Here is a 24,885-nt window from a genome sequence, read left to right as displayed (position 1 = left end):
AACGCCTCAGTTTGACTTCCACTTCAATGGAAGAAACTTTTATCAGCTTTTTTCCTTTTTTTTTTTTCCACACAAAGTGGCCAAGTCAAGGCACAGGTTGCATGATTTTATCTCATGGCTTTACCTCCAGTTATTCATCCAGCAAAACAAGCAAACTGACTGAGGAATACAAACTTTACAAACAGAGAATATGATTCCTCATAGCCTTAGCTACTTTGGCACTTAACACACACCACCACATTCTGAGTATTCCACTATTTGATCACATTTTTGAAAGAATGATGAGAAAATTCTCCAGCTCTTTCTTTTAATTCTTCATTGGAATATAGTTTGATAAAAAAAAGAACAGACTGATTTTAAAGGACCTACAGTCAGTGGTGTATTCGGGCCGGAACGCACCGGAACAACATTCTGGTACTTTTTTTCGAAATGTCATAATAGAAAATCATTAAATTTATACACATAAAATCATTAATATTATGAAACAATGGCATAATCAAAGGGAAGGGAGAAACAACATCAATTTTATCCACTGCTACTAAAAATATATATTAATAGTAATCTTTAAAATTAATAGATTTCTTTAAAAATTTATTTAAAAACAAAAATATAAATTTTGCAATGAAACTTGAACATTTCTTACTAAAGTACAATGTGTTATATAAAGAGATCCAATGAGATATACTGTGATGCATGCTAATGCTGCATTTTGATTCATCCCGAGCTGAATGCTAGAACTGGTTGTTGTATGAACCGTGAGTCTGAAGTCTGATTCAGTTACTGTACGGTCAATGTGGTCTGATCATATAGTCTTCTGGAGAACGATGTACAGGATTTATTTTTTTGTCATTCATATATATATATATATATATATATATAATATGTACATGTGAGTTTATGACCGATCTCTACTACAGTCTGTCCTCGTATAGCACGATAGTTGTGTTCCTAGAAACCCTCGTGCAATGCAAAATCGTGCAATATAAACAACAGGCCCTATGGGAAAAGTGGGGTTAGGTGCCAACCACCCAAGATTGAACACACATTTGGAACCAAAACATTACCAAACACAATAAATAATCGGGTAATTTTAATCGTTATAAAATACGTAATTAAAAATATAATATATTTTTTATTATAATATAATAAATAATAAATATTTTTTATTATTTATTATATTATAATAAAGTATTTTTAGTATTTTTACGAATAAAATACGTATTTTATTCGTAAAAAATTTATTATATCAAATAAAATTGTCGTAATAAAATACGTAAGCATTTTGTTTTTTGTTTGATTTTCTATACAAACAGATGACAGCTGTTGCATCTCTTCCAATTCTTTGTGTCTTAATCTAATGGATTTTAATTACATTCTGAGTTGTTCCTGCTATGAAAGTTGTTTTTATTTTCTCTGCATTCTTTGTAATTCTAGGCGTTGCCTCATTTAGGTCTGTAGCACGTGCAATATCACATGGTCTTTCATTTCGCTCAAAGCGTTTCACAATTTCATATTTTTTTCTCTATCGACAGAGGCGGACTGGCCATAAGCCTTACCCGGGAAACCCCGGTGCGCCGGAGGCCGGTGTGATTTTGGCCATAAACCATAGTATGAGGCCACTATAAATTTTCCCGGGGTAAGAATTTTTGTCCCAGTCCGCCTCTGTTTATCGATATTGCTTTTCTTTTTCTCTCTGAATCTGCAGTGTCTTTGCCAGGACGTTTCCTTTTCACACCTTTTAAGAATTTTACTAATTTTTAGGGAATAAAGCGCAATTACAAAATGAGGCACACTTGATACACATAAACAAAGCTGCGCGCGTATAGCAACTGAATAAACAACACCATAAAGGCCGAGATACACTATTAACACCCCACATTTTACTAAAGCACATTTCTCAGGGTTACTACCATAAAACAATAAAAACAATTTCCAGTTTCGTTTCTGCTAGTGGAATCTGTTATAAACTGGTAGTAAACTCCATCTAATTGCATTTGCAGTTATATCGATAGCTGGAATTGTGTTGGTTTTTACGTTATTATGGTGAAATGTGTCTCCCCTTCACTGATATAAAACACATAAATACATTTTCAGAATCTTCTTCATTCCTATCGTGTTGCATTCGGTTGGGGTGATTCCGCGTTCGACTGCCATTTCTTGTAAACACAAAGGCGAATCGTGCATAAGCGAATTCGGTTCGTGTTATATAAGATAACGTTCCCCTATTTATAAATCGTGTATGATCGAATTCGTGTAATGTAAACACGTGTTATACGAGGACCGACTGTATTTAGATTACTGTATTTCTTCGATTCTATGACGCACTTTTTTTTCCCCTATAAATGTCTCTAAAAACGGGGTGTGTCTTAGAATCAATAGCGTCTTACAATCGCAGTTTTTCTTCAAATTTTCCTGCATTTTGCACAGCACCACACATTTTGTTTTTACATGGAAACCTCGCCTCCACAAGTTTGACCATTATCGCATTCTCCAATTCCATTGGAGAATAAAGTGGCATGGGTGATTTCACGTGCTTTCGAAATGTGAAGCCACCGTTATTTCATTATAGTGGAAAGTGCCACCATATTTAATTTTAAATAGTGGAGCTCACTCAGCAAAAACTAGGAAGTTTTATTTGTATCTTCAAAAGTACGTAAAAAGTGGAGTTACTGTATTTCGTTAATTTTGATCCCTTATTGCACATTAAAATGTCAAAAGACTGCACTACGAAGCCGCATTGAAACGAAAAGTTATTGTGTATGCAAAAGAACATGGAAATAGAGCTGCGGGTCGACATTTTGACATTAGTGAAGTAAAATGTTCGTCATTGGAGAAATGATTGCAATTCCATATTTTCGTGCAAAGCAACAACCAAGTGCTGTACAGGGCCTAAGAAAGGAAGATTTCCACAAGTCGATGAAGCTGTGATACGTTTTGTAACGGAGACATGCGCAAAAGGATTACCCATCGCTCGACAAGCCATGCAATTGAAAGCCGGAGAAATTGTCAAGTCCCTCGGAATAGAGAAAATAATTTTTAAAGGCAGTTGCGGCTGGTGCAACAGGCTCATGCGTTGTAGTGGATTATCATTAAGGCACCGAACATCTATCTGTCAAAAAATTCCTGCAGACTTTCAACAGAAGCTGATTAACTTTCAGCAACAGGTGATGAAATTAAGGAAAAAAAGAAACTATGAGTTTGGTCAAATTGGAAATGCTGATGAAACCCCAGTCTTCTTCGATATGCCTCGAAATTACACAGTCAACACTAAAGGTGCTAAAGAAATCAAGATTATAAGCACGGGCTACGAAAAACAGTGTATCATTGTGATGCTATGCATCACTGATGATGGTCAAAAGTTGCCACCATATTTAATTTTAAATAGAAAAACCATACCGAAGGATGAAATTTTCCCCAAAGATGTTATTGTGTGTGCACTAAAAAATGGATGGATGTCGGCAGAGCTTATGGAAGACTGGCTATATGTTGTGTGGAATAGACATCCTGGAAATCTTTGTAACCCACATAGCATGCTAGTACTTGATGCATTTAGTGGACATTTGTCCAAACATGTCAAAAATAAAATCGTGCAAAAACGTGGTGACTTGATTGTGATTCCTGGTCGCATGACTAGCCAACTGCAGCCACTCAACATTTCAGTCAACAAACCATTTAAGGATTACTTGAGAAAGGAATATGAATCCTGGCTGTTGACCGACAACCTTCCACTGACACCTTCCAGAAAAATTAAGAAAGCACCGGTATCAAAATTGGCAGAATGGGTATCAACAGCTTGGAAGCTGATCCCAGAAAGAATAGTAAAGCACTCATTTAAAAAATGTTGCATCACCAACGCTCTCGATGGCTCAGATCATGATATATTATGAAATAATGAGGATAACGACGGTTCAGAAGAATCTGACCCCAAATGTGAAGTAGACTCTGATGCTGATTCAGATGCAGATAGACGGCTCAGAAGATTCAGAAGGAAGTGATGAATAACATACCTACTGATAAATACCGGTACTATTGTTGTTAGTAAATTGAATTCTATTATAATAAATATATTTGTAGATTTATTTTATTTTTATTTTTTTTCTTAGAATCAAAGCTTTTTTTCTGAAATTAAAGTGCGTCTTACAATCGATGGCATCTTAGAATAGAAGAAATACGGTAATTAATTTATTTATTACTGTTTCTTCTCAAGTAAAAATTAATTTTTACGCGATTAAATATATAAATTTAAATTTACATAATTTCAGCATTTAAAAATTAAAAGAAGAAATTTTCATTAAACACAAAATGAGCGAAAAATGCAAGCAAACAACATTAAAATAGATTTCTTGATAAAAAACTGCAAACTGTGCAAGAAAATTTACAAACATATGGAAATGATAACGACATGACCTCTTCTTTTCCATCAAGATCTAAAGATGAGAGAAACAGTGACACAGCATTAAAATTTAATTGGCCCCACGTTTGGAATGCTGACATGTGGATTGAGAAGAAAAAAGCATATCTTTGGCTTACATGCGACGCCGGAAAATTAGGATGTTTGACTTGTGCTGCTGTAAAAAAATTAGGGCCATCTAAAGTGCAAGGAGTTAGCATTTCAAAGGAATGGAGTTTGGTGTATCATCTTATGGCAAAGATAGAAGTGCACAACTGGCATCTTTGCGTAGGAAAATTTATGAACATTCAAAAAGTACTTCACATATACAGGCTGAATAAATCTTGCAAGCTGCAAATGAACAACATTTAGAAGAGATAATTGATCAAATGAATGACTCCAAAATTTCTAGCACCTGTAAGGTTTTTAGAACTGCATATTATACTGTGAAACATGATCGACCATATTCTGACCATTTTGAGTTGTTAAAACTTCAAGAATTGAATGGCACTGTTATTGCTCACGGTTTGCATTCAAGATTAAGTGCTACTAATATAACAGAGCATGTCACAAGGCAAATGAAATTAAAATTGTGCCAACAAATTGTGAACATACATGGAAACTTATCAATTCTCATTGACAAGTCTACCACTCTAAGCAAGAAATCTACTCTGATTATTTATTTAAAATGTGAAACCAATAAAATGAAAGATCCACTTTACTTGTTTCTTGATTTAATCGACTTGCCAGATCAAACAGCTTTCACAATAACAGTGTCTCTCTTAAAATGTCTTGAAAAAATACGGATTTGACGACAATTATTTAAAGCACTATTTAATTTCTTTTACAAGCGATGGGGCAAGTGTTATGTTGGGCAGAAAATTTGGAGTTGGATATAAATTATTAGAAAAATATCCAAATTTGATCATATGGCACTGTTTAAACCAACGGCTTGAGTTATCAGTTGGAGATGCAATATCAGAAGTTCATGAAATTAACCATTTTCAAATATTTATGGACAAGCTGTACACTTTGTACAGTCAATTTCCATAAAACCAAAGAAAAATAGAAGCATGTGCTACCAGCATTGGCAAAGAAATTAAAAGGATTAGATGGGTATTTAATGTAAGGTGGGTGGCCAGCTCCATTAGGACTGTATTAGCAGTCTGGCAAAATTTTACATCTTTATGCCATCGTTTTGAAATTGATTCATTGTACAGTCGGTCCTCGTATAACACGTGTTTACATTACACGAATTCGATCATACACGATTTATAAATAGGGGAACGTTATCTTATATAACACGAACCGAATTCGCTTATACACGATTCGCCTTTGTGTTTACAAGAAATGGCAGTCGAACGCGGAATCACCCCAACTGAACGCAACACGATAGGAATGAAGAAGATTCTGAAAATGTATTTATGTGTTTTATATAAGTGAAGGGGAAACACATTTCACCATAATAACGTAAAAACCAACACAATTCCAGCTATCGGTATAATCGCAAATGCAATTAGATGGAGTTTACTACCAGTTTATAACAGATTTCACTAGCAGAAACGCAACTGGAAATTGTTTTTATTGTTTTATGGTAGTAACCCTGAGAAATGTGCTTTAGTAAAATGTGGGGTGTTAATTAATAGTGTATCTCGGCCTTTACGGTGTTGTTTATTCAGTTGCTACACGCGCGCAGCTTTGTTTATGTGTATCAAGCGTGCCTCCTCGTTTTGTAATTGTGCTTTGTTCCCTAAAAATGAGTAAAATACTTAAAAGGTGTGAAAAGGAAGCGTTCTGGCTAAGACACTGCAGATTCAGAGAAAAAAAAAAAGCAATATTGATAAACAGAGGCGGACTGGATCAAAAATTCTTAACCAGGAAAATTTATAGTGGCCTCATACTACGGTTTATGGCCAAAATCACACCGGCCTCCGGCCCACCGGGATTTCCCGGGTAAGGCTTATGACCAGTCCGCCTCTGTCGATAGAGAAAAAATATGAAATTGTGAAACGCTTTGAGCGAAATGAAAGGCCATGTGATATTGCACGTGCTATAGACCTAAATCAGGCAACGCCGAGAATTACAAAGAATGCAGAGAAAATAAAAACAACTTCCATAGCGGGAACAACTCAGTGTAATTAAAATCCATTAGATTAAGACACAAGAATTGGGAGAGATGGAACGGCTGTCATCTGTTTCGATAGAAAATCAAACAAAAAGCAAGTTTGCTTACGATAGAAGCAAAAGCATTAGCAATATTTTATTACGACTTACGTATTATAATTTATACTTACGTATTATAAAATACGTAAGTATTTTATTACGACTATTTTATTTAATATAATAATTATTTTTTTACGAATAAAATACGTATTTTATTCGTAAAAAATACTTTTTTAGTATTAAAAAATACTAAAAATACTTTATTATAATATTTTTATTACGTATTTTAATCGTTATAAAATGCTTACGTATTTTATAACGATTAAAATTACCCGATTATTTATTGTTTGGTAATGTTTTGGTTCCAAATGTGTGTTCAATCTTGGGTTGTCGGCACCTAACCCTACTTTTCCCATAGGGCCTGTTGTTTATATTGCACGATTTCGCATTGCACGAGGATTTCTAGGAACGCAACTATCGTGCTATACGAGGACAGACTGTACAATTCGTTACTTGGAATTTTTAAAAGATCCTCAAAAAGGAAAAGAGCTGTTAGAAGCCTCAGATGCTATTGAAGAAATGCAATTATTTTCAGTAACATTAATAGACAATAACAAAGTAACATTAATTCAGAAACAATTTCCAAACAGTATTATTAATAATATGAAGCATAGGCTGAGTGTTAGTACAGATTCTACTGAAATTACTTAAGGAATTTCAACTTCAGACATTATAACAGAAATGCGAATTCTTGAACCAAGCGAATGGTCATCTGAAATTGATCTTAGATTTGGAGAAAATTAAATAGAATCTCTCTGTAAACATTTTAATTTATCTTTCACAAAATGTTTGAATGCCTACAGGGATTATTTAGTTAATGGTGGTCATAGCGTGCCCACAGATTTGGAACATTTAAAAACTTATTCCAAAATTATAGCTTGCAGTTCTTCCGAATGCGAGCATGGCTTCAGCAGTATGAATTTAATATTAACTGAGAAAAGATCCTGTATTCTTGTCAAACATGTGGCAAGTTTGTTGTTTATTAAACTACATGGTCCACCATTACAATTATGGAATCCAAATTTTTGTCCGAACTTGGTTACAGTCTCATCATTCTGCTGTTGACAACAAACAAAAAGGGCAGTCACACAAGAAGAATACGTAATCGATCCTGTATGGGAATTTCTATGATTCTTATAAACAGTATTTTTTATATTATTTTGGAATTTTTGTTTTCGTTTTTTTCTTTTCTGATTTTTTAAATTTTTTGTCTTTGTTTTTCGCTTTTGAAATTTTTATTTAATAGTTATAAATAAATACTGAATGAATATTCTAATCTTTGACTTATTTTTTTTAGCAATACACCTCTGCCTACAGTCAAGGCCACATTAAACATGGAAGCCGCTGAATCCATGCCTAAAGCTCTCAAGGTTAGTAAAACAGTTATTACAGTGCCTTTTTCAAGTGGTGAGTGTCAGTATTTGCCTGTTTGCATCCAAGTGCTGAAGTGTTGAGATGGCTTGACATGGTTATATTTGCAGTGGCAATTTTCAGTGTCAAAACTACCACACCACCAGGTCTGCAATGGCAAGGTGTCCAAAGAGTCGGGGGACCAACTGTTGATTTGGTATGGCTATTAAAGAGTAAAGAGCATGGGGATGAGTATCTTGTGGATGAGGACCAAAGTTTTTGTATTGCTTATGTCATTTTAAGCGAGTGTTCTAGGAGAAAATAAAATATTTAATGCTCTATTTTATCAATAAAAGAGATTCTACTTGCCTTGATTACTTTATGCAGGAAAACAGTGAGCAAAATATATCAGCACAACCACCATGTCCAATACTTAAATTGCATACATACTGTGCACTCAACTTTGTTATCAAAGTGATGACAAGGTTGAGTACACATTAATACCCATTCCTCAAAATATTCTTCCTTAAAAACATGTAAATACAGTTATAAGGTATAAATTTTAAGATTTTGATGCTCTATTTTATCAATAGTTATAAAAAGACTTCTGCTTGCCTTAATAATTTTATTCATGAAAATACAACAGAACTTCAACAAGTAATGCATGAATAAGTCAATATACATCTAACATTGCCACATTTGAGCAATGTAAAATGTATAAGCATTGCTATTTATTAAAATAATGTTAATTGTCATTCTAAATTAACAAAATTATATTATTAACTATGGGTATTTAGTTTCATAAAAATAGCTTTACATAAAAAACTAGACAAAAGAGCAACCCCAAAACATTTTTGAAAACACCAGGACATTTTACCCAAATGTCAAGAAAATTCTGGAAAAATGGGACATCTGTTTTGAAGATCATCTTGACCGCCTTGGACATGGAGTTCGAAAAAAAGATTTTAATAAAAAAATAATATAAAAACAAGTTTTTCAAAAATATACCCTAATTCCGATAAAATACAAGGAAGGTGTGGCCTTTTACCGGTTTTTTTATAAATGAAATATTTTACGTTGTAGGGGTAAAGGCCACGCCTTATATTTTATCGGAATTTATCGGAATTAAGGTATATTTTTGAAAAATTTGTTTTTTTATATTATTTTTTATTAAAATCTTTTTTCAAACTCCATGGTCAAGATGGTCATGAAAACAGATGTCCCATTTTTCCAGAATTTTCTTGACGTTTGGGTAAAATGTCTACCATTTTACAATTTTACATTTTACATTTTGTTTTGGGGGTTGCTCTTTTGTCTAGTTTTTCATGTAAAGCTATTTTTCTGAAAAATAAATACCCATAGTTATAATAATATAATTTTGTTCATTTAGCATGACAATTAATATTATTCTAATAAATAGCAATGCTTATACATTTTACGTTGCTGAAATGTGAGAGTGTTAGGATGTACACGGTTGTTAAAATTAAAGTATTCCTATGTAGAGGGCTCTGGAACGAGTTGTAAGGCTCGTACTGAAGAGAAATTGGGACAACAGGTGCAATAAAGAATTAGTTACAAAATTTGTCACTGTATGGCACATAACTATCTTAGTTACAATTATGCAAATAACTTACGTTATTTGCATAACTATAAGTTATTGCCACAGCCAGCCCCACTACCCAGCTCCACTGTACTGTATAAAAGCAGAGCAGTCTCTTTGAAATCATACAGCAGATGTTTGCCTGCACTACAGCAGCAATGCCAACAACATTGCAGGAAAAGGTGCTATTAGTGAAGCTGTACTATCAGCACAGCCACAATGCAGCTGCGGCTATCAGAGAATTCCAGCGTCAGAAGCGTATAAGGCGTGGACCTATGACTGTTTGTGCTGTGCACAAAATTATTGAGAAATTTGAAACGACAGAAATGGACTCCTCTCATGTTGAAGATGTGGCTATGGCTGTCATGGATTTATCAAGTCAATCTCCATGTGGTAGTGCAAGTGTGCCAACTGTTTCTTGTGAAGTGGAAATGCCGTATTCCACTGTAAGGCTAGTAATGCGTCAGGAGTTGCAGTACTATCCTTACAAGATGCACATGCTACAGCAGCTAAAGTATGGTGATGCAGATATTTGTTTCACATACGCACTTCAGTTTCTAGCACGAATGACAGTGGATACCACTTGGCCATGGCACATCCTTTGGAGTGATGAAGCCCACTTCTGCTTAAATGGACAGGTGAATACGCACAACTGTCACATTTGGCCAACAGAAAATCATTGAGTTATCCAAGAGGTCCCGTTGCATTCTCCAAAAGTGACAGTGTGGTGTGAATTTACAGCCACATTCATAATTGGGCTATATTTTTTTGAAAAGGTAACACCGACTGGACCCCCTCACCTGTTCTGTCACTGGTCGGCGATATTATGAATGCAATACCAGAGTTGCAACAAGGTGGGTACCTTCAGGATACCATATTCATGCAAGATGGTGCACCACCCCACATCCACCGTTGTGTCTAAAGATTTCTAAGGCAACACTTTACAGACGAACGGGTCATCAGCTGTTGTTTCCAGACATCTTGACCACCCCGATCACCGGACCTTACCCAATGCAACTTCTGGTTATGGGATTTTTTTGAAGAACCAGGTGTATCAGGAAGGATGTCAAACTCCGGCAGATCTGAAGGACAGCATTAGACGTCATGTGCTGGCTATTCCAGTTGACATGTAACGTTCTGCGGTAGAAAATGCTGTTCTTCGAATGGAAACTGTTGTTGACCGAAATGGAGGACACATTGAACAATTGTAGCACCACAGTACCATATAGTGACAAATCTTGTAACTATTTTTTTTTTTTTTTTTACAATAAATGGCAAGCACATTCTTCATTGTACCTGTTGTCCAAATTTCTCTTCAGCACGAGTCTTAGAACTCACTCCAGAGCCCTCTACATAGGGATAATTTAATTTTAACAACCCTGTATATTCACTTATTCATGCATTACTTGTTCAAGTTGTGTTGTACTGTTTTCATGAATAAAATTATTAAGGCAAGCAGAAGTCTTTTATAAGTATTGATAAAATAGAGAATCAAAATCTTAAAATTTATACCTTATAACTGTATTTATACGTTTTTAAGGAAGAATATTCTGAGGAATGGGTTTTAATGTGTACTCAATTTTGTCATCACTTTGATAAAGATGAGTGCACAGCATATATGCAATTTAAGTATTGAACATGGTGGTTGTGCTGATATATTTTGCTCACTGTTTTCACGCATAAAATAATCAAGGCAAGTAGAATCTCTTTTATTGATAAAATAGAGCATCAAATATTTTATTTTCTCCTAGAATACTCGCTTAAAATGACATAAGCAATACCAAAACATTGGTACTCATCCACAAGATACTCTCCCCCATGTTCTTTAAGAGCCATACCAAATCAACAGTTGGTCCCCTGACTCTTTGGACACCTTGCCATTGCAGACCTGGTGGCATGGTAGTTTTGACACTGAAAATTGACCCTACAAATATAAAAGTGTCAAGCCATCTCAACACTTCAGCACTTGGATGCAAACAGGCAAATACTGACACTCACCACTTGAAAAAGGCACTGTAATAACTGTTTTACTATCCTTGAAAGCTTTAGGCATGGATTCAGTGGCTTCCATGTTTAATGTGGCCTTGACTGTAGGTCCTTTAAAATCAGTCTATTCTTTTTTTGTTTTAACAAACTATATTCCAATGAAGAATTAAAAGAAAGAGCTGGAGAATTTTCTCATCATTCTTTCAAAAATGTGATCAAATAGTGCAATACTCAGAATGTGGTGGTGTGTGTTAAGTGCCGAAGTAGCTAAGGCTATGAGGAATCAGTATCCTCTGTTTGTAATACAGTGGATTCCGGTTATTTGGGCCACCAGTTAATCGGGGCAGCCGTTTATTTGGGGCAAACCTTAAAAAACAGAAACCAATCGAGAAAATAGCCAGGATTTACTTCGCTTAATTGGGGCAGGAGACCGGAGCACTGGAGATTACCCTACGATTGTCTTCGACTGAACCACGTGGTTCAGTCGGAGACAATCTGGTGGTCACAACCATAAAACAATAAAACAATTAGTCACCTGTTTATTGGGCTTTTCTGTTAGTGAAATCTATCATAAACAGACAGCAAACTCAATCTTACTGAATTTGCAATAATACCGGTAGCTGGAATTCTGTGGGTTATTATGGTGAAATGTGTTTACACTTCCATGAAATCTTCAATCATATAAAAAAATTAATTTTCAGATCTTCTCTTTATTCCTATTTTTAAAGCTTTGTAACTCGTTACTCGGTTTTCACTTGCGCATATTGTGTTACTTGCAATTTGTGTGTGCCGTGTTCTTTGATATTGATTGCTTATCTTTTTACTGTTTTAAATTTTAATCCCCACCCACAAATGTCAGTGAACAGAACTGTCAACTAGTTCGTATGTACATATTACAGTACGTATTAATTATTCCGATTATCACGTATATTCTTCCAATTTTCGCGTATCATTTAATTTTTTAATTGGTAAAGTAATAAAGGGTAAATTTGTGCTTAATATATCTTTACTTTTATAGCCTGTGGATAATATTCCTCCTATTTACACTAATTAGAATTGCTGTTTAATAGAATTAGAATTCAATTCACAAATGTGATCACAACGACCGGCGCTTACTGCACATCGTATAGTGAACGGTACTTTACTATGTTGAGTTCGTCGTAACGTGATTTGATTGTACGTTGAACCAATTGTAAAGGGGGTGGGGGGGTACATTGTATTTTTAACTATTTACGTGAAACTTCGGATAATTGGGGCAGCCGCTTAATCAGGCCAAAATACACTAGTCCCGATGTGTCCCAAATAACCGGAATGGACTGTAGTTTGTATCCCTCAGTCAGTTTGCTTGTTTTTCTGGATGAAAAACTGGAGGTAAGGCCATGAGATAAACCATGCAACCTGTGCCCTGACTGACTTGGACACTTTGTGAAAAAAAAAAAAAGAGAGAGAAAGAAAGAAAGAAGTAAAATTTATCAAAATTAAGGTATATTTTTGATTTTGATTAAGGTATATTTAAGGTATATTTTTGAGAAGATATTTAAGAATTAAGAAAATTTTTTATTTTCTTATTTTTATTATTCTTTATGAATAGAAATTTTCATACATCTTTTATAAATAAAGTATGATTGAAAATTTATGTGAAAAGATTTTCACCAACAAAAAACCTTTGCACAATGCAAGGACAGATGATAAAACCCAGCACGCTTTTGTATTACATGCATACAACCATGTAAAGCATGTAGCTGATATGAGGCATGTAATAGCAGCACAGTGGACCACACGATGGATTAGCTCAAATTTAATTGGAAACATTATTACGTTAAAAGAGATTGTTTACAAAATTACACCCTTCTAACCAGATAAGAAGTGGGGGAAAAGGTCCGAAATCCGTATCAAGTATAAATCCAGTTTCTGATAGATGACATGCAATGGTTGCATGGTGCACTGCTTGATAGATTTAGCTCAAATTTTGATAGAATGCGTTGTTACATGAATTAGGAATATGTACAAGGTTTCAGCCTTCTATCTCTATTAGAAGTCACTGAAAGAGCAATCGGCAGATTTGATGATAGAGGCAGTGACTTAATATAAGGTATATAAAAAGTTGTGAAAAGATAAAATGCCACTTTATATCTTTTCACATTTTGCACTGGTATCCTTGATCTATATTTAAAAAAATGGAACATATTGGACATCATTCTAATAAGAACTCTGATTTTAAATTTTCAATAACTTTTCATGTTATAATTAAACATTAATTGATAGAACATTGTAAACATTGATAAAATATTATAAAAATTTATAAAATAACATAACATCTTTCAGGACACAACAGAAGAAATTTTAACTCACTTTTTGCATTGATCTTTCTCTTTCTACAAAGTCTACTAGACATTCAGTTTCTGTTTTTTCTTGGCCCTTCTTATGGTCTGTTTGCAAAGAACTTTTACCAGTCTGTTCACCTGATGACACACTGACCTTCTCATATTCAGAAATAACAATATTTGGCCCAAGTTCTAATGTACTTAAGTCACCTACAGCAAAAAAAAAAAAAAAATACTTGAAGACAGAATCACTCTTAAACATATTTACTTCATCCTATTAATTAATGAGACTCATAATTTTGTACATTCTGGTGCAATTTTCTTCTTTACCTCACATGATTATTCAATTCAGTTTACTCATTCATTAAACTGAACAAATGCATTTTCAGATTTAATTTGAAGAAGACAGTTGAAAGGTCCTTAGCATGCTGACAACCTTAGTCACAATGCACTATGTCACGTGGTACTAGAAGCAACCTTTATTGCGTATTATGTTCATACAAGTATGTGTTCACAATCCAATTAACCTGTTTTATGTGCACTGAAAGACATGGAACAACTCGTGAGGTACCCTATTGCTTTCACCTGATATCAGCTAACTACAAGGCCAGTTTGAGAAGATATTTAAGAATTTCACCAGTCTCTGATGGGATTTGAAGCTAGACCTCACTAGCATAGTAAATGTCAGCAAAGTCCGTTATCCTGCAACAGTCAAATCCTCTAATTACGCCTTCATCAGTGTGAAAGTAAAATTAGAGGATTGGGTCATTAGTAAATCAGGGTATATCCCCAGTGTGCAAAATTACCAAACACTATGAGTATACTCAGGAAGGGGGGCAGTAATCATGAGGAGTACACTGGTGTCAAAGAAAGTGAACTTCACATTTCTAACCCTTTTTTGTGATGGTATGTTACATTAAAGACTAGCATCACAAATAGAAATATAAACAAAAGATATTTATTAATAGTTAAGGCAAAGCTAAGTAATATTTGACAGGTGCTCTCAAAATATTCCAAAATGAGCATTTGCAACCTTTATACAACAGTTTTGGTAAACACGACAATTATGACTGAAATGTTATCAGAAGCTCTCAATTTGCTCAGTTTATCATTTTAAATGGAAAACAAAATGAAAAGTTTACCAGGTGCAAACTAATATTTAGTTGAACTGCCTCTGGCCCTGATGACAGCAGCACACCGTCGAGGCATTGACAAGATCAATTTCTGAAAATAATCAACTGACAGTTCATGGTTCCAAACACAAATTATGGCTTCCTGAAGTTCACGAAGGGTCTTTGGTTTCTTTATAGCAACTGCAGATTCCACACGATGCCAACAGTTCTCTATAGGATTCAGGGACGGATTGTTTCCTGGCTAGCTAAGAGTTGTAATGGACCATTCTTCCAACCATTTTTTCACCTGTAACAAATGTAAACACATTACTCTCTCTCTCGAACCTCTAATACAGAACTGCCTACTTACACTTTTCACCCAATGACAAGAAGCAGAGTTGTGTTGAAAGATGCAGTTACTTGGCAGGTAGAAAAGATCTCTAATGGTTGGCAGTAATTTGCCTTCCAATATAGCCAGGTATCCATTGGCATTTACGGAACCTTTTATAAACTGCAGGTGACCTACTCCAAATACGAAATGCACCCCCATATCATTTGATTGGTAGGGAATTTCACTGAAGACACCATACAGTCTGGATGGTATTCTTCACCACGTCTACGGAAAATCATTTTTCTCTCATCAGAGCCATGTAGGTTGAATTTCTTCTCATCCGAGAAAATAACTGACTTCCACTGCTCGGGGTCCATTTGACATGCTCCTTACACCAAATTAATCGGGCCTTTTTCATTTTTTGTGTGAGGAGGGGCTTCTTTTTAGGATGATGGGCTACAAGTCCATTTTTGAAGAGGCATCTTCTGACTGTTACTGCGCTTGCTACCACTCCTGTATGTTCTTCTCATTCTCTTTTCAGCTCAGACAAAGAAGCTTTATGGTTTTTAAGGCATAAGCACTTCAAAACGCAGTCCTGTTTTGGCACAGAGACTCGTTTGCGTGCGATTCCTTTTTTCCAATCAGCAAAACCAGTATTCTTGAGTTTGGAAAGAAATCTACTTACTGTCAACTGATTACAAGACACTCTATAAGAATTATGACAGGAAGAACATTCTTCCTCAAATAAAGAACACTAGCACTCTTTCTTCGTGGTGTCAACTGCACATAACTCGCCATCCTTACACAAGCAAGGAATAACTGCAACTCTTGCAGAGCATGCTTATATAGCTGAAAGTAACAGCTGATGCAATATTACATCATCAACTAAGCGTGTCAATATTATTTGATGCAATCTGTAAGAAATATTGCCATTTACTTACGTTATTCAGATAACAATTTATTACAAATTACAATTTTAAGGGGTGATGCACTTTCTTTGAACACCAGTATATATGTACCAAATTAAGCAAAGGGAAAAGGCATGGCAAAAACATTCCACAAAAAATAGCCAAGCTTCTGTGAAAGTATGCAATATTAGGTCACAGATGATTCTTATTACCTAGTACAATACGACCATTTTGTTTAAAGGAGGATTGAAGAAGCCAAATCCATGTTTAATACTCAAAGTAAAGCTCTGACCACTCCTCAACTCTACTATTATGTAAAACTTCTTTCTTTTTTTTTTTTTTTGTACAGGGCAATAATTCTTAAAAGTCAACTACAATAAATTCACACAAAGAAATAACTTGTTATGAACAGTAATACAATTCTTCTCATTCTAGTCACGTACTTCCCTGAAGAGCTGTTGTGGCCACCATCAATTTCCTCCAACTGCATCGGTCTTGTGCTCTACAAGCAGCATCACAAACTCATGCCCAGAAGGTCACTGATTCTGTTCTTCCACCTACTTGCAGGTCTTCCTCTGCTCTTCTTCCCCTCAATTTTTCCTTCCATTATATGTTCTTCAATATAAAGTTATCCCTTCTTCCTATGTGTCCAAAATATTTGAGTTTTCTTCTGTTGATGCTATGAAGAATTTTAAGCCTGCCAATTTTATTCAATACCCACATATTTTTGGAGAGGTCCAAATGTCTGACCAAATCGTTCAATTCTGCCCAGGTCATTAGATGCAGCTTTGCAGTATCAAAAGTTGAAAATTCTAGATCTGTATGGTTCTGCATCTTCTGGAGACTCCTTTTCCAATCCTGAATCAGAGTCAAGTCCATAAGTTTCTGGTGGCTTTGGCACTGGCATTGTATCATCATAAGGAACTGTCCTTACAGCAGAAAGTATGTTGAGATAATCTACTTTAAACTTGCTATATATCACTGACAAGACTCCATGACCTGCTCCAATCCACTCCAGGTGCCTTCTTATGTTTAACTTCAACAATTTCTTCTCCACTTTGCTCACAGTAATTACAGATTCATTTAGCTCCCTGTTAGAGTTCAATAAGTTTCTGTCCTCCACTTCCATACAGAAATCCTCGTTTGTGAATGTAGATGCAAAATACTCATTATTCAGTTTGTCAGCTATCTGACCAGGATCGTCTACAGTCAAACCATCAATATCAAGTGGACAAATCTGATTCATCCCCTTCCTTTAGAGTTTAAATAAGCAAAGAAGTCTTTGCTGTTTTTCTTTGCATCCTTTTCCAAAGATTTCTTGCAATCAGCCTTCACTTGCCTCCTTTTTGAGACTTGATTAAAGACTAGCTTATATCTACTATACGCTTCTGTGTCACCTGATAATTTATATGCATCCCATGCATTTTTATTCTCTGCCACAAGCCTCATTAGTTCATCTGACATCCATTTAGGTCTAAATCTTGAACAGTATTTCTTAGTTGGTATGAAAAGCCTAATAGCTTCTAAGATTAATTCCTTGAAAGCTTCCCATTTAGAATTCGCTGTCGTTAACAACATCAGTTTATCCCACTGTATAGAATTCGCTGTTGGTAACAACATCAGTTTATCCCATATAGAATTCGCTGTTGGTAACAACATCAGTTTATCCCACTGTATAGAATTTAAAAACTGTCTAAAATCACTGTAGTCACCTTTATGAAAGCAAAAACTCTTTCCTTTACCCTTGATGGCAGTTACATCTTTAAGTAAATCCCACATCAGTACACTGTGATCACTGTCACCTAGTGGTTCCTTTATCTGCAAGTACTTAATGCATCAATAATCACTGCTAATAATCAGATTTAAGAGTACTACTTCCTCTGGTTGCCCCTCGAACACGTTGCTGTAGAAAACAATCATCCAATAAATCCACAAAATCTTGCTAGCATGAGAATGACCAATTCACAAGCTCCAGTCAATATCTGGAAAATTAAAATCCCCCATTATAAGATATTCTGATTGACTGGCCCACTATTTCTCTGCACAATTGTTCTTTATACTCATAAGAGTCAATAGGCCTATAACACACTCAACTCTCATTTTTCCTTTCCAGTGCTTATGTCACATCAAACTGACTCAACACTGCACTGTTCACCAATGTCAACTGGATGCACTTCCTTAGATTTTATGTTTCTTAACCAACAGCATAATCCCTTCTATTCTGATATCTGTACACATTGTACTCCCCAAATTCCAATTCTGCACTGCTTATATCTGTGTGATACCATGTCACTGATATCCTAACAATATCTGCATTTTATTTCTTGACCAGCACTTCAAATTCATCAAATTTATTTACTATACTTCTAACATTAGCGTACATGCAAGTATACTTTCACCTGTTCTTACTTAGTTACCCTAACACAGCCCATGTATTTACTCGTTCCATTATGTCTTTGAAATCTCCCAGCACCTTTCCAGGCTACTGATCATTCTAATAGAAGCAGTGCAAGAATTACTTTTGCCTTTGCCTAGAGGTACTGTTAATTTATTAGCATTAGCATAGACATATGATGCAAGAAAGCAAGCTTATGCAGCATCAGCCAAAAAAAAAAAAAACACTCCCATTTCACCCCTCCGTTTGTTCCAAGTACCTGTCCAGTTCAGCCTTAAATTTATTTAGGCTATCAACTTCCACAACAAAGGATGGAAAGGATGGCTAAAGACAAACTTCCACACATCTATCTTTCCTCAATTTGAATTTATGCCTCTCAAATGATTATTCTTAACAATTCCATCAGCATTGAGTATGCTCAAACCATTCAAGACTTTATACACCTCAATTAGATCACCTCACAGGTGCCTAGTCTCCAGACACTGTAATTTGCAAAATTTAAGCCTTTTTTCGTAAGAGCAACCCTTTGTTCCATTCACTAATCTTGTTGCCCTTCTTTGCACTCGTTCCAACAGCTCTAGATCCTTCTTAAAATGAGGCCTCTAGATCTGTATATAGTACTCAAGGTGTGGCCTGACCATTGCCTTATATAAAGGGATAATCACCTCCTTATCCCTGCTAAAAAAATTCCTGTATATCATTGACAAGACACTATGAGCTACTCTTGCAGACAGTCTGCACTGCTCAGAAAACTTCATATCTGGCTGCAATTACCCCCAGGTCCTTTTCGTTCTCTACTACTGTCAGTGTAGTACCACAGAGTTGATACGTCACTCTGGGGTTGCTGCTTCCCATATGTAGTACTTTACATTTATCAATGTTAAACTTCATTTGCCACCTCCATCTGCTGAACTCTTCTAGATACTGTTCAGCAGCGTACTGTCATTAGTGTCCTTAAAAACCCTGCCAACCTTCGTAAGGATCTACAAACTTGAACATTAAGCTTGTTATACCATCATCAATATCATTTATAAATAAAGAAAACAACAATGGACTCAATACTGAACCGAGCGACTCCACTAATAACATTAGTCCACAATGAGAAGTGTCCATTGATTACCACTCTGTCTTCTCCCACTCAACCATCCCTTTATCCATAGCAGCAATTTGCCTCCAATGCCACACTGCTCCAATTTGTGCAACAGTCTTCCATATGCAACAGTATCAAAAATCTTTCTACGATCCAAATATACGATATCAAAGTTATTCCCCGCATCCAGTTCCTTTGCGACCACATCATAGTATCCAATCAAATTGGTCAGGCAAGACTTTCCCTTAACAAAACCATGCTGTGTCCGAGCTATAACTGAAGTCTTGTCTAGATGATCTTCCAGTGTTTCTTTAACCAGTGCCTCCATTAATTTTCCTGGAACAGAAGTTAAACTAACAGGTCTATAATTACTTGTGTTGCCCTTTGATCCTCCTTTGTGAATTTTCACATCTCCAGTCCATGAGTACCTCCCCTGAGTCCAGGAAAGCTCTCATATTTATGGCTAAGGATTTGCTTACTTCCTTTGCGCCTCCTTTAATATAACTGGATGGATCCCATCCACTCTGGGTGCCTTTTTTATGTTTATCTTCAACAATTTCTCCTCCACTTTCCTCTCAGTTATTACAAAATCATCCAGCTCACTGCCAGAGTTAAACTCACCTCTGGCATTCCCCTCCCTGAATAACTCCTCATGGGTGAATGTAGAGGCAAAATACTCATTTAGTTTGTTAGCCACCTGAGCAAGATCATCAACAGTTGAACCATCAATATCCAGTGGACTAATATGATTCATCCATTTGCTTCTAGAGTTTAAATAGGTAAAGAACTCTTTGTTGTTTTTCTTTACATCCTTTGCCAAGGATTTCCCATAATCTGCCTGTGCCTACCTAACCTCCTTTGTGACTTGGTTACAGAACAGCTTATATCTATCATAGTCTTCCATGTCACCCATTAATTTATATGTATCCCATGCATTTTTCTTCTCTGCCACATGTCTCAGTTCATCTGACATCCATTTAGGCCTAAACCTTGAACAATATTTCTTAGTTGGTACGTAAAGTCTAGTAGCTTCCTAGATAATTTCTTTGAATGCTTCCCATTTTGAATTTGCTGTTGGTAACATCATCAGTTGGTCCCACCATATAGAATTTAAATACTGTCTCAGACCACCATAGTCACCTTTATGAAAGCAAAAACCATCCCCTTTACTCGATTGTAGTTACCTCTTTGAGTAAATCGCACTTCAGCACACTGTGATCACTGCCACCTAGTGGTTCCTTTATCTGCAGATTCTTAATGTATGAAGAATCACTACTTATAACCAGATCAAGATTATTACTCCCTCTAGTTGCCTCCAGAACATGCTGATGTAGAAAACAATCATCCAATAAAAGCCTTGCTAGTGTGTGAGTGACCAACCTACAAATTCCAGTCAATATCTGGGAAATTAAAATCCCCCATTATAAGACTCTCTAATTTACTGGCCCACTATTTCCCTGTACAGTTCTTTATTATACTCATCAGAGTCATTAGGCCTATAACACATTCCTACTCTCAATTTTGATCTCCCAATGCTTATGTCACACCAAACTGACTCGACACTGCACTGTCCAGCGATGTCGACTGGCTTCACTTCCTTGGATTTTATGTGTTTCTTAACTAATAGTATAACCCCTCCTCCCTTCCTATCTTGTCTATCCTTCCTGTACACATTGTACTCCCCAAATTCCAGTTCTGCATTCCTTATATCTGTGTGACACCACGTCTTTGATATCCCAACAACATCTGCCTTTAATGTTCTGAGCAATACCTCAAATTCATCAAATTTATTTACCAAATTCCTAGCATTGGTGTACATTCAAGTATACATGCACCTGTTTGTATTCTTAGCTACCCTAACACAACCCATGTGTTTACTTGTACCGCAATGACTCCCAGCAGTCTCTGAAATACCCTGCATCTTGTTTTCCAGGCTGCTACTCATTCCAACAGAAGCAGTGCAAGAATCACTTTCACCTCTGCCAGTGGCTACTGTTAATCTATTAGTCCTTGTATCCCCCCAAGCTAGCAATTTTCCGACCCATCTAACACTGCCTCGATAGCATCAGCAAATATTCTTGCGCCCTTTCTATTTAAGTGTATCCCATCCCTGTAGAAGCAGTCTCTCTCCTGTTAAAATTACCACCTCTTTTAACAAGTTTTTTTTAGCTTAGAAGGGAAAAAATTAAAATCATATTAGTTCATGTATCCTCACAAGCTAACAGTTTGTGGGGATACTTGAATTAAAAACAACACCAAAATTAAAAACCTTTGCAAATGGCCGAACAAAAATCCCTAAACATATTCTCACAATAAGAGTATCAACTTATGAAATGAATTTAGGAGTACATTCAGAAAATCATATGCCAGTGAGATATTCTTGTCTCTTCTGCTGACAAAGAACAAATGAAGCATGTAGAACGTGTAGGATAGCACTGAACAAAATGATAACAACTCTGCAACAACATTCTAGAGCATTTTTTACTGAATGTGAAGAAACACTATGTGTAAATTTGAATTAAATTCATACCTGTTGAGGGATAAAAATATAAAATTATACATGGAATTTGGATTTTTGTACAAGCACTAATTAAATATTCATAAAACTGATGATATTTGTTCTAACCTTTAGTGCCAATTTCTAAGGACACACACACAAAAAGTGAAAACTGAATGCCAATCTCGAAAGAGAGTGTAAAATAATGACTTAAGTGTATGGGGGGTGAAACATTTCCAAAATGAACCATATTGAATCCACTGAACTTATACAAATTTCAACTACGCGTGATACCACAAAGGAAATGAAAATTTGTTTTTTACTGAACTGCACTGATTAATTTACAAAAGAAAATTCTGGAAAGCACCAAAAAAAGCACATTACAATGTAGGATCAAAAATTTAGTTTTCATTTAAACAACTATAATAACACAATACATATTGAATATTTAAAAATAATGAACTTGGCTATTTACACATTTTTTCCATCAGTTATATAATTACAAAAAAGCTTCTTAAAAGTCCTTTTTTTAAAGTTTCATTTATAGCTGTAATAACTTAGTACACAAATGGATGTTCTTACCATAAAAGACTTCAGTCCTGCAAATTGCACCACTCGAGACTAGGTACCTGCAAGGAGACCTGACAAGCGTTTTTAAGGCTTTAAATGAATTGAGTAGTTAACGTAAATGCTGATGGCATCCTTACTCTTTCTTGGACAACCACAAAAGGGGTTGTAAAATTAAAGTGGATGGTTTTGGGATAGATATGTGAAAATTTGCATTCAGCCAAAGAGTAATTGATTGTCAGAACAAACTTCTATCTAACATCGTGGAAGTGGGTAGTCTGAATAAATTTAAGGAAGAATTAGGGGAGGGTATGAAAAGATGTGGAGGGGTAGTGGTTTTTTTTTTTTTTTTCCCAGAAAAATTACCACCTCTTTTAACAGTTTTAGCTTGGAAGGGAAAAAATTAAAATCATATGTTGTAAGGGCAGTTGAATAAGGATACTGTAAGAGTGTTTAAAAAAGTATTAATAAATGATGATATCATTTCCAATTTTTCACTGTCCCCAGATTTGGTCTTCCTTCTAACTGCATCTGTCAAAATGTTTGCTTGAGAATTTTTTGGGGTGCATTAGTATCTATCTCCATAGTGAACCATACATATGATAACCAAAAAGTTATCCATTTTGGGGACAGAAATATTACTACCGAAAGGTTGCCTGCTTCTTGAAGATGACACATGGTAATAATTTTTAGAGAAGTGAAAATGATTGGGACACTTGTTTATTACCCAAAAGTAAGGTGAATGTGTAGGGCTTCATTTGTGGCTGAAGTGAGGAAGTTCTGGCATTCTCTTAAATATTTTTTACATTTAATGAGGATATGTTTAGTTGTAAGTACATGTTACAGTGATAATACTGTTGGGTGGGGGGGTTAAAGGTGGCCCTCTGCTCTTAACAAAAAGCATGGGTGATACTGACTAAGGTTTTTTGCATCTGGGGTGGACCCATAAATAACGTTAAACTTAAAAAAAAAAAGTCTTAAAACTTAATTGATTTTAAGAAATCAGAAACTAAGGAACATTTTGCAACGAACATTAAAAGTTCAGTGAATAAAGTACAGTGTATTTACATAGTATTTAATATAATAACAAAAAGAGAAAAAAAGAGATACAAAATGTGAAAAATCAATAACAGAAGAGATTTATAGTTTCCGTTTTCATGTCTTTATTTCGACAAATTTATCAATAACCTCATCAAAATTAATTTTACTGGCATATTCATTTTCAATAGATAATATTAGCTAGATTTGATAATCTAATCTGACCCACTGGTGAGTGAAAGTAATTTTTAATTAAGTTTAATTTGGAAAAGCTTCTTTCGCAAGAAGCTATAGATACACATACTGTTAAAATGAAGCTTAAACGTAAAAATAAATTTGGTACAGATTCTGAAAAATCCCACTTTATAATAAACTCTACAAACTGCAAAGCTGTCCACTGTTTTGCTTCCTCAACAGTTCTTTTTGCAGATTGTAAGTGACATCTTAGTCGGCCAATTTCTAATACAATTTCTTCATGACGAAATTCGCCGAAATTTTCAATCAGCTTTGAAATATGCATTTCATATTCTTCTTTCTTCACAACAACCAAATTATATGGTTGAATAATGGCAAACATTGAAAGAATTTCATTAATCACTTTCAAATGAAACTCCAATTCTAAATGAAACATATCCAGACAATCATACATCACTCTTTTTAATTCTACTTGGAGTGACAGTCCAGCATCCTTCGTCATGTTAATAAACTCATTTTGAATCTCTGGTGATAAATATGAAGGTTCTTTCCTGTCAGATGAACATTCAATTCTTAAAATATATTCTTTCAAAATGGGTCATAATTTGATAGCAACTCTGCTATTTCTCTAAAATTTCCTTTATTTGTAGAAAATATGGATTCATCATGTCCACGAAAAGGAAGTTCTGACGAGCCAGAAATAAGATTACATCTAAAAGCCGATGTAAAACATCTCTCCATTTCATTCTTTTTTTATCCAGTACTGTCTGATGAATGTGATCAATAGTTTGTTGAAACTTCAATCCTGCACTTAAGGTTTCCCACTTCTCCAAGCATGAGATGCTGTTCACAATTTCCTTTTTCAGAAATCTTTGGGTT

The 24,885-nt window shown here is 35.3% G+C and overlaps 1 protein-coding gene across 1 annotated transcript in view; it reads right to left on the bottom strand.

Moving 5' to 3' along the window:
- Positions 1 to 24,885, bottom strand: part of LOC150085556 (uncharacterized) — a 327,690-nt gene that overhangs the window by 286,532 nt on the left and 16,273 nt on the right. Inside the window, exon 2 of the mRNA XM_090374600.1 lies at positions 13,902 to 14,083. Within this exon, the coding sequence (XP_090230726.1) occupies positions 13,902 to 14,083 (182 nt within the window). The remainder of the gene's footprint in view (positions 1 to 13,901; positions 14,084 to 24,885) is intronic.

Source organism: Mastigoproctus giganteus, chromosome 5 (genome assembly GCF_048544385.1).
Source record: "Mastigoproctus giganteus isolate SK-2022 chromosome 5, ASM4854438v1, whole genome shotgun sequence".
NCBI lineage: Eukaryota > Metazoa > Arthropoda > Arachnida > Uropygi > Thelyphonidae > Mastigoproctus > Mastigoproctus giganteus.
This window is presented reverse-complemented; position numbering and strand designations above follow the sequence as displayed.